A 10,927-nucleotide genomic window follows, 5' to 3' on the forward strand; every position below is an offset into this window, starting at 1 on the left:
GTGCCCGGGCCGGCCGCAGCAGCCCCGCACAGGACACGTCCGCAGGCACCTTCCCTCTCTCGCAACGACGCTGCCGATTTACGCGCGCGCGCGCACACACACGCGCACACACGCGCGCACACACACACACACACACACACACACACGCACACACACACACACACGCTCGCACGCAGCGACGTCCACTGGCGTTGGTGTGCCTCCTGCAGCTCGTGGCACAAGGTCAGGCCGCGCGATGTGTGGGTCCACGAGACCCGCCGCCTGGCCACCCGCGAGAGGCACGCGCTTCAGGCGGGGCCGGCGTCGGAGGTTTTCGGAGACCCTGATTGTGGGGACGGCCTGGTTGTGCTGGAATACACGAACAACTATGCGTGCACCTTGGGTCGCCAAGGGACGGACATCTTCCAGGTGCCCGCCAACCCGTGCATGTGCCGCGGGGGCGCCGCGCCGGCCGCGCCGCGGCAGCCGGACGCGGCTGGGCCGGCGCGGCGGCAGCAGCGGGGGCGGGGCGGCCGCCGCGGCGGGAGGCGGTGACGGCGGGGTTGGTTTCAGTGATACATCACCCGCGCATCGTGCTGCTCCCTGCCGCGTCTGTCCGCGAGACAGCTGCACACGCTTCAATGTGTTTTCGTGTGCATGTGTGCGCGTATCGGCAAGGTAGCTGCCGCCTCGTGTATCTCTGGCATGTAAGGGTTAAACCCACGCACGTGTTTGGGGTGGGTCCCGGTCTCCAGCCTGCTGTTGACATGACATGCTCCCTTCCATTTGTATTTTTTGCGGTGCGCCACGGGCGCTTTTCAAATGGTCAGGTCAAGCGGTTGAACACCTGTCATGACGTCGGCCTGCGGCGCATGCTGGGTGTGCGCCAGTGCGACTGTCACACATAGCAGTAGTCGCATCTACAGCCAATGTGCGGAGCGTCCCGTTGCCTGCTAGCTTCATGTCAAGAGGCTGCGCCCATTGGGCCAGGTTGCAGCGCATCACGCTTTGCAACGACTCATGACACACGCCTGGCTGCCCAACCTGGTGGTGTGGAGCGCTGCCCCTGGCCCGCACGCTGTGGGGCGCCCGTGCGTCTCCCATTTTGGGGTTGTGAGGTGAGGCTGTGCTGCCATTGGGATAGGCGTCCCCGTTCAAGAAGACCGCCGCTGCTCTAACCGCTTGGGCACAGGCCTGCTGGGCTCTGCTGCGTAGCATGCGGGCGCCCTGTCACTGATTCTCAGCTTGGCCCCACCCGCTTTCTCCTCTGGGCATACAGCTAGATGAGGGCGCTGCTTCCCTTGGAAAGCCAGGTTTTTCATTGACCTTTACACAAGGGTTCATCCTCGCTGCTGGCAAAGCGGGATGTGATGTGATGTAGTGCGCGCGTGTGCCTGCAAAGCATGATGTCATCAGTACACCCTGATTCTGTACAACCGTTGTGCATGCTGCCTGCGTCACATTTTGCAAAGCGTTCGTACTTGAAAAACCCTGTTGAAAACGATTATGGGCATACCTGCTTACACCATCATAACCACTTCGTGCTGTTCTGTTTAATTGGGTAACTCGCACTCCTGCCCCCCTTCGCTGCCTGGCGCATCTCTGTCGGCGTACGGCCTGACCCGCCAGCGGCCAGCTTGGGCTTTCGTGTGTCCACGCTGTGTGAAGGGCTATTTGCAAGCAAGGGCTGCCAGGGAGGCACGACCACAGCGGGCTGGTGTGGTCGTACCTGACAATGCGCCATGCTGCAAAACGGCACCTTCGGCCCCCTTTGCGGCTACTTGGGGGCACACTGGGGGCACCTTGGAACGCCCTTGCGCGAGAACGCAGCCTGAACCTCAGCAGACAATCTGATTTTGAGGTGTTTTACACGTCAATATGCAGGCCTTGCAGCCAGCTCAGACTCAGGCAAAGGGGTTGGTCCCCTGGCAGATTGCAGCATCCTGGTAGCTGGGATGTGGGTCCGCAGCCAGTGCCAGGGCCCACCGCGTGGAGGTGTGCTGCTTGGGCCCCAAAAATCAGTGCGGCCCGCACGCAACGGTACAGGTACTGTAGCGTTGCGTGCGGCGCTCAGCCCGCCCCCCCGGCATCGCCAGGGTAGCTGTGGCGACCACATTAAGCGGTGCCACTGGAGAGGTTCCCGGGATATTTCACACACAAAGAACCCCTCCGCTTGAGGCCACCCCATACGGGGCCCCTGGTTAGCGGGCCGCCAGGTCGCCGCTGTGCGAGCAGCGCGGGGAACTGGGAGCGCACCCCCAGTCCCAACAGCGCGCCGCCCTTTGACCCGGAGATGCAGCGCCTGCAGCAGGGGGTGCGAGGCAGTGCGGCGCGGACGCGGGAACACCAAGCATATAGTAGATCGTGCGTTGCAATGTCATACAGGCCTACTGAGGTTGATCCCTGCCAACAGCATGCCCCGACCTTCCCGCAAGCCTGCGAAAACGGTGCTAGGCGAAAAGAAAAGTTCTTGAGTGGGCGGGGAAACAATACCGTATTACCTTCAATGATGACCTAAAAATAGTGGTATGAATGCCGTTTGCGTAGATGTGCGCTATTTGATCGTGATGATCGACCCAGCAAGCGACCTGCATACTGTTTTCCATGGTAGGTTCATTCCAGGCGTGCAGAGCTGCAAAAGAAGAGCTCGAAGTGCATCAATATTTGGTAACAGCAGGCAGCAAGTGGGTCCTTGAAGGCAGGAGCTCCCCGACAGGGTTGACCGACATGTTGACCGTGCCGTGCATGACCGCATGCACACCAGTCAGGCGCCAAACAGGCCAAGTGGCCGTCAGTTAAGTGCGTCATCACTTTGAATTGGTTTTGAGGAGCCAGCATGAGGAGGGGCACACCTTCAAGTGCAGGGCTGTCCTGGTTGTTACGACACGTTTCATTGCGACAAATTGCCTGCCGGAGTGACAAAACAGCCACTGCCCGTTCTAAACCTCCCCGTCCTCTCCCACCCTCTGGCCGGCTCCCCACAATGTTTGCAAGCGAGTCCTGTGCGGTTCTGTAACGGAAATTAGAAATGTAACGACGTTGAGAGCCTCCGGTGCGATCTTGGATCGCATCTCATCTGGGACGTCCACACAACAGTCAGCATGTCTGATGTAAAGCTGGTATGATACATCATGCAGTGCAACCTGATCATGCAAGACATGACCCTTCACAAAAGGCATGTCGCAAAGCTATGCAAGACTGGCAGCACCTGTATGACCACCCAGGCGCCCCGGGCATCACGCCACGCCAAACCCGGGCACTGACCTGAGCGTCACAGATTTCAAAACAGTATGATACGGTACTGGGTGACTGAAGAAGCAAGCCCTAAGACCATGTCGTCTCATCTCGATGATTTGAATTCACGTATTTTCCTGGAGCAAACGATGTAAGGGCCTCCAGCGAGCGCTGGTGATCTGACCGCGGGCTTGGATTTTCTGCGGCATATGAAATTAGAGACGTGATAGATGTGACATAACAGATGGTGTTTGCATCAGGATATAGCCGCTGACAACAGGCGACACAGCGGCGCTGCCGCCGTCGAGTTGACCGTCGCGCAGCGCCGCGCACAGCTGCAGTGCCGCGCAAGGACAAATCCTGGGAATGCAGATCCTGGGTTCTATCAACGCCGCGCCGCGGGCTCACCTGTGCTGCACCGATGGTGGGTTCCTTTTTCGGCGCCCCTGGCACACGACACAAACTGCACCTCACAGAACCGTGCATGAGGAGCCCCTGCAGGCTGCTCCTGTCAGCGCCTCCCCCATGACCTCGCACCGACCCCATTATCGCGCGCAGGCGAGTACGCCGCCGCAGCGCACGGGGACCAGATCACAATATGGTACCCGCCAGATCCCAGCTCCCCACCCGTGACACTGCGCGCGGCGGCATGCAGCGGCGGCGGCAGCAGCGGCGGTGGCAGCGGCGCGACCGCCCTCTGCCTCGGCCGCGGCCGCCTTGGTGCGTGCTGAGGTCTGCCATCGCTCCGGGGGACAAACGCTTGATCCAGTCGGACGCGCATAGAAAATTACTATATCAATGCTGCCTCAGCTGGCACATCAGCGGGTTTGCGCCAGGCGTTAACTCGTATCCCCCCTCCGCACAGGCCGGCGGCGAGCTGCGTTGGGGTTGGACCAAACGCTGCTCTGCTGCGCCCGTGGCCCGGCCGTGGCCGTGTGGGTCGTGCAAGAGTGCTACGGGTCGGCGGCAGGGGCAGCAGCAGCCGACCCCGCGATCTGCCGGGTCCCCAGGGCGCTGCGCCCCGCGCCCCGAAGGGCAACGGTGGCGCCGACGCAGCTTGTTGGCGGGGGCGGCGTCGATGAGGTGGGCGCGATGGCGTTTGACAGCGCGTCGCAGCTGCTGGCGTTTGGCACAGGGTGCGCAGTCAACGTTTGGGACGTCTCAGAGCCGCAGGAGCTGTACAGGTGACTCGTAGTTGGTCTGTTCTGGCAAGTACATTCGATGAGAGAGGCACAGACAGACAGACAAAGAGGGAGACAGAACAATGGTGTCTGTGTGAGTGAGTGTGCATGTGTGTGCATGTGCGCGAGGACTGATACTTGGGGTGTGCGTGGCCGGTGCACCGCCCGCCGCAACCTGGCAGGCTCGAGGGCCACCTGGCGCCAGTGACGGCCCTGGCGTTCCTGCCGGGTGCCGACGCCTTTGTCGTGTCGGCGAGCGAGGACTGCACATTCAAGGTTGGTGGGCGGCAGGCCTGGGGCGGCCGCCGGTGGATGTGGATGGGTGCGAGCAGGACGCGTCCCCAGGGGAAACATGCGTCTGAGTTTTAGCAGGAGCAGTACGTAACTGGCAGGGGATTCCAAGGGTGGCAGATAGAGCGACTCTTGATAGGCACCACCGCGTGACAGATGTGCAGCCCGACTTTGTGTGCATGCATGTGCTACGCACCAACCGGAAACTCTGAACCCTATCACGACCTGCTTGCTGTGCGTGACCCCAGGTGTGGGACCTCGTGGAGGGCTCGGTGCTGCACGAGAGCGCGGTGCTGGGGCCGCGGCCGCCCACGGCGCTGGGCGTCGACGCGGCGTACGGGCGGCTTGCGGTCGGCGACGGCGGCGGGGGTGTGCGGCTGTTTGACCTGTCTGACCTGTCGGCCTGCCGTGCCACGCAGGTGCGGTAGCTTATCAAGGAGGTTCAGCGTGCTGTGCTTTTTTGCGTGCATGCGCGCTTGTGTGCGCGCGCGCGCTTGTGCGTGCTTATGTGCGCGTGCATGTGTGCGCGAAGTGTGTGCAGTCAACGGGCTGCTGCTTGGTAGGCGCACCCCAGCGGGTGCCACAAACAGCAGTCCCTGGATGCATCGTGGGCTGTGCGGACTGCCTGAGAATTTGTTCTCAACATTGCATTGCCTTCAACCCCGCAGTCCCTGGACTTGGACAGGGAGCTGCAGCGGATCACAGACGCCGCCATCGCGGAGCGCCGCGCTGCGGCCGCCCGGCTGGACGCCATGGCGCGCACGCGCACCATCACCGCGCAGCCTGCATGGCGGCGTCAGGCGCACCTGCAAGCCGAGGCGCGGGGCCGGCTCTGCAGCGGGGAGCGGGGCGGCGTGCCGGCGGGCGGCAGCGCGGGCGTTGTGGCTCTGGCATTTGTAGGGGGTGGGCACCAAAGGGGTGGCGCCCTCGAAGACCTGCCGGAGCTGCTTGTTGGGACGCCGAGCGGCGTGATTGTTTTAGACGCCGCGCTGAGAGTGTCCAAGGCGTTCCTTTTCGGTGGCGAACGCCGTGTTGAGCCGGCCTCCTGCAGCGGGAGCGGCGACGAGCAGTGCCGCGCACTTGCGGCGCTGGCGGTGGCGGTGCCAGGCATCAACTGCGCCGGCGCGGTCTGCTTTGGGGCGCTGGAGGGCGGGCCCGCTGCATGCGTCGTGGCGCAGTGCTTTGGCCCAAGAGTGGTCGTGCTGCAACTGGCGCAGGAGCACGATGCTGCACCCGCAGGCCGCGACGCCGGCAGCCCCGCACCCCCGGGGCTCGCAAGCACGGGCGAGCCTGGCGCTCCGCTTTGCAGGGCGGAGGCTCCCTGCGGGGCCGCTGCACCAGTGAGCTGCGATTTGGCAGGTTTTGCGGCGGATCAGATTCAGCAGCAGCTCGGGGGGTTTACAATATCAGCGGCGGCCGAGGCAGCTGCGGCGGCGGAGCCGCTGCCGCTGTCCGTGTTTCGATCTCGCCCTCTGCCGCCCGGCTCGCCTCTTCTGGGGGGCGGCGCCGCCATCCGCGCTGCTGGCGCCGCGCCGTGCGGCGAGGTACCGGCGAGCGTCGCTGGCAAAGGCAGCGGGAGCAGTAGCAGCAGCTGTTTACCAAGTAAGGACGATTGCAGCAGCGGAGGTGTTGGCGAGCCGGATGACGTCATCACGGCCAAATCCAGCGACCGGGCCAAGTGGGAGGCCGGGGCCTGCCGCGGCTGCCGCGGCGCCGGCCAGCCCGCCGGCACTGCTGGCCGCTGCGGCGCCGGGCGAAGCGCGGCTGGCGGCGAGCTGGCGGGCAGGGGTGGGGCGCCGGCGGGCAGCAGCCAGGCAGGCCGCACGCCAGCCACCAAACCCAAGAGGCAGCAGCCAGCAGCCACAGGTGCCAAACGAGCAGTCAAGAGCAGCGGCTACGGCTTTGTGCAGCCGCAGGTGAAGCTTGGGCAGTCAAAGCCTGCGCCAGTCAAGGTGCGAGGGTGCTGTATGTGCAATGAGACTCGGGCAGCGCTTGATCGCTCGTCATACTGTACCACTCACATAACGCCGTGTGCTGTTGCCACAACGCAGCTGCCTTAGCTAGCCCACCAAATCCTGCACGCAAAGGTGGCCGCGCCCCAGGCGCCGCAGAGCCTCGCCGCCCGGCGGCTGGCGGAGCGCTGTTCATACCCTTTGGACGGCGCCCCGCCCACAGCCCACCAGTCGGACGCTCAGCTGCCGGGCGGGGCGGCCTTGCACAACAGCAGCGTTGTCCGCCTGGCGTTCTCGGGTGCGCCAGTGGGTGGGCCGTGGGTGGGTGGTACTGCCGGCCTCGGGATGAGAAATGGGGTGCATGGCGTGGCACACACTGGTTATTGTCACGTCACGCAAACCCCGTGGAAACCGCTGGCCAACTCTTGCTGACTCCTCCAGGGAAAATGTATATATATCCAGGCCGACTATCTTGTCCAGCTATGGCAGAGGCATGCAATTGAAAAATGCATGACCGCATCACTTTGGTCATGTCCCGCCGACGGCCGGCCTGCGCCGCACTCGCGCAGGCGACGGCTCCCGCCTCGTCACGGCTTCCTCGGACAAGACCGCCCGCTGCCTGCTGCTGCCCACCAGCCGCCACAAGGGCGCCGGCTGCACCTTCATCGGGCACGACGGCCCCCTCACGGGCGTCGACTGGAGCCACGGGGGCGGCCACCTGCTCACCAGCTCGGCTGACAGGTGGGAGGCGAGGCCTCGCTGCATTACTGACACCACCAGTCGAGCGGCAGGCAGAGGCCTGCTGGCTGGCGGGCGAGATGCTGTCGTTGGGAGCAGGGTTTTAGGGTTTCAGGGTTTTAGGGTTTTAGCTCCTAGGAACGAGCGCTCCTGCAGCAGTTTAGTGTGGCACTAGACTGCTGTCTGCAGCAGCAGTGTGGAGCTGGCTGTCATGACATCTAGTATCCTGAATCACGGCTTCACTCCCAACTGACGCTCTCTTACTCCACACCCCCTTCCCCGCGCGTTGCCAGGACCGCGCGGATGTGGGCGGCGAATCAGCCCGCCCCTCTGATCGCGATCACCGGGGACCGGCAGGGCGGGGGCGCGGCCAGGACCGCGGGTTTTGTGTCAAAAGTCACTGCGGCGCGCTTCTTCTGGATGGACGCGCGGGTGCTGGTGGCGACGTCGAACAAACTCCATATTTTTAGGTGCGCCGGCGTCGTGAGATCTTTCTGGTGCGAGGGTGCGAATTATTGTTGGCTGTGCTGCAAGCAATTGTACAGTGGCTGGCAGGCCAGTGATTGGGTTCATGCTGTGCTGGTGATCGCGGGGTAGGACCCTGTGGTGGCGCTGCCTCCACCCACATTGTTTAGTGAGTGTGTAGAGTACGCCTGGCAACGTGCTTCGATCGTTCGTGGTGATGGTGACGGTGGCGGCGCCACAAAGATTTGTGATGCCTTAGGCTGTACGAGGGTGACCCGGGTGCCAGCAGGATGTGCAATTAACAGCATACTCTGGGGTGCTAATTACTGAGTGGCTTAACTCATGATGCGCATCCGGCCCGCTATCATCGCGGTATGATGCCATCAAATGCCCGCCGCCCCCAGGTACGACCTGCCAGATGGCGGCGACGGCAAGCAACCTGCACTTCCCGGGGCCACGAGCCAGCAGCCGCGCGGCCGCACGTCCCTGGCCGCTTCGTATTCGAGCGCCGCGCAGTCGATTTTGGCAGCATCCTGCCTCAATTGCTGCTTGTCACCGCTGGCGCTGCTGTGCGGGAGTGACAGGAGCGTGGAGGTGCTGGACGTAGGAGAGATGAAGGTGATGTGGGGCGCGCGCGCGCGTGTGTGTGTGTGTGTGCGTGCGTGCGCGTGCGTGCGTGCGTGCGTGCGTGCGTGTGTGCGCGTGCGTGCGTGCGTGCCTGCACGTGCATGTTTCCGTGCTTGTTTGTTGCAACTGTCTATGGGTGGCGTGCACGTTGCATCTATACCTCATGATTCGATTGAGCACCTCCCTGTGGCGCCTCCACCCCCAGGTGGCACTACGCATCCCGGACGCCCACGCCCGCGCCCCGCACGCCGTTGCCCAGCCCCCCGGCTCCCCCTTCGCCGCCGTCGGCCGGGAGTCCTTCGAGCTGTTCGCCACCGCCGCAACGGACCGCGCTGCAAAACTCTGGGACCTGCGGGCCGGCGGCCGCTGCGCGCGGCGCTTCTCGGGGGGCCACAGGAATACGCAGGTGGGGGTCGTGGGGCTGGAATGCAGCCGTTGTTGGGGTCATTCAAAGCAGTGCACGCTCGCCCGTAGGTATATACAGTATAGCTGCCTTGCTCCTGCGTTTGTCCTTGCCGGCAGCGAGCGGCCGAGCATCAGCTTCACAAGCCGCAAGCGCCAGCGCGTGCGACGCCGCGTCCCCCGCCTTGCTCTGCCCCCGGCCCCGCGTACGCGCAGCTGCACGTGGGCCTGGCGCTGTCCCCCTGCATGCGCTTCCTGGCCGTGGGGTCTGAGGGCCGCGGGGCCGCCCTGTACGACATCAGGCAGGGCGCCCTGCTGTCTACCCTGGAGGCGGGCCCCGATGGCGCCGGCGCCGGGGGCGGCGGCGGCGGGGCCAGGGGGGCGGCGCTGTGCGTCGCATTTAATCCGCTGCGGCCGCAGGCGGCGGTCGGGTTCCAGGATGGGTCTGTCTCGTGGTTCCGCCCCTGAGCGGGCCGCTCCTTGTCGCCCGTGTGCCCGGTCGGCCGCTCGGTGTTCGCTGGGGCGAGTGGCGGGGGCGGGGGATGGGTAGTGCGTGGCGCGCCGCCAACAAGCGCCGCACCCGGGCTCGCCAGGTTAGCTGCGCAGCTGTGAACTCTTCGCTGCGCAGCTGTGACCTCTATCCGTTTGTTTGCGGCCGCCCCCTCTCAGTGTTCGAAACTCTGGGTGAAAAAAATGCACATCGTGTCATGGCATGCTGCTAGGGTCCTACCAGGCTGATCCCAACCATGTTGTGCAGCCTCCGCTCATTTTTTTGATGTCAAAACTTACACTGCACTGCAGAAGGGCGACGCAAAGGGACTGCTGAGGGGCCCCTCCTGCACACGGCCCTGCATACGCCATGGTTGCGTGGCATATGCAAGCGGTAGTGGAACGTGCAACACCGCTCTGATCAAAGCCGATCCGGAAAGTCAAAGTTCGGTGATCTGGTCAAATCGAGTCAAAGACATGCGCTGTGGAACCGGATCTAAAGTCCGCGCTTGGATGAGAACGTCGAAAGGGCTGGGCACCCGCGGCCTCAGCAGAATGCAGGCAAAGTGAGCATTGCGCATCGCTTGCCTGCCAATCCCTCCAACAAGCACCCCTGGCTCGCCCCGTCAGATTTTGAAAACTCAACCGACGCCACCCACCTGCACCGACGCGACCCCCATCGTCTTCACTCCCCCTGCTGCCGGCAATCGGATCCCACAAACTCCCCCGCCTGATGCTGCCTGCCTGGCACGCCCTCACCAGCCTCAACTGGTTGCCCCACGCTACAGCCCCCGAAAGAAATGCATCCTGCCCCCACTCTTGGACCAGCGTCCTGCCGCTTGCAGCGCAACTGCTTATGCCTCCATTCCAGGCACGCCAGCCACCGCCAGCTGTCCCTGCTGCAGATCAGCGGGCTCCTGAGCCGCCTCTGGGGCAGCCCGCGCGCCCCCGCTGCCGCAGGGCCATGGCGCCGCAGCCGCCGCCGCGGCCGCGGTAATGCGGCAGCCGATCGCGCCGGCGCGCTTGCAGCCCGCCGCGCCCTGCGGCTGTGGCTGCGCCTCTGCCTGCCCGTCGCGCCATGCCGCCTCCGCCTCCGCCCCAGCTCCCGGCTGCAGCCCCGCCTGCTGCTGCCCGTCGTGCACCGCTGGCCCGTCCCCATCCTGCTGTGGCGCGGTGTCGGCGCCGGCGCTGGCGCCGGCCTCCGCCTGCTGCTCTCGGGCGTCGAATAGATGAGCGTGTGGCTGGGGCCCGCCAAAGTGCTGTTCCTCATCGTGAAGCAGCAGCTCCACGGTCTGGGCCAGCGCGCGCAGCGCGCTGCGGGGCGCGGGAAAACGGGGGACGGAGGGTCGTGATTGTTGCACGCGGGGGCGTCAAGGGTCGGCCTGGCAGGGGGCGGTCAAACGCTGGCCAGGGCGGGGCGGTGGAAGCGTGTGAGCTGAAGCACTTTTGAGGGCGACCCTGCGCGCTCGTTGTTGCCGAGTGGCCGGTCCCATGATGGAGCGCCTGCCCGCCTCGAGCAGCCCAGTGTGTTGTTCCGTCCGCACACCCCAACCAGCCCCCCCCCCCCCC

General features: G+C 64.6%; 3 protein-coding genes across 3 annotated transcripts in view; 2 read left to right on the plus strand and 1 right to left on the minus strand.

Annotated features, from left to right (window-relative positions):
• Positions 1–209: 209 nt before the first annotated feature.
• On the plus strand, positions 210–534 carry MNEG_8882 (hypothetical protein; the record flags this gene model as incomplete). Its single annotated transcript, XM_014042644.1, has 1 exon — positions 210–534. A coding segment is annotated over one exon (325 nt), but the record flags the coding sequence as incomplete, so codon positions are not given.
• A 3,943-nt stretch (positions 535–4,477) lies between these two features.
• On the plus strand, positions 4,478–9,337 carry MNEG_8883 (WD repeat-containing protein 27; the record flags this gene model as incomplete). The annotated part of the gene is made up of 10 exons (XM_014042645.1): positions 4,478–4,488; positions 4,577–4,670; positions 4,934–5,104; positions 5,354–5,588; positions 6,861–6,935; positions 7,207–7,378; positions 7,669–7,845; positions 8,245–8,458; positions 8,673–8,873; positions 9,086–9,337. The coding sequence occupies 10 exons, from the start codon at positions 4,478–4,480 to the stop codon at positions 9,335–9,337; spliced, it is 1,602 nt and encodes a 533-aa protein (XP_013898099.1).
• An 875-nt stretch (positions 9,338–10,212) lies between these two features.
• MNEG_8884 (hypothetical protein) overlaps positions 10,213–10,927 on the minus strand; it is a gene marked incomplete at both ends in the record, with an annotated part of 1,668 nt that continues 953 nt past the window's right edge. The window contains one exon of the mRNA XM_014042646.1: positions 10,213–10,672. Within this exon, the coding sequence (XP_013898100.1) occupies positions 10,213–10,672 (460 nt within the window). The remainder of the gene's footprint in view (positions 10,673–10,927) is intronic.

This window comes from Monoraphidium neglectum (assembly GCF_000611645.1).
Source record: "Monoraphidium neglectum strain SAG 48.87 unplaced genomic scaffold scaffold01745, whole genome shotgun sequence".
In the NCBI taxonomy this organism is placed as follows: domain Eukaryota; kingdom Viridiplantae; phylum Chlorophyta; class Chlorophyceae; order Sphaeropleales; family Selenastraceae; genus Monoraphidium; species Monoraphidium neglectum.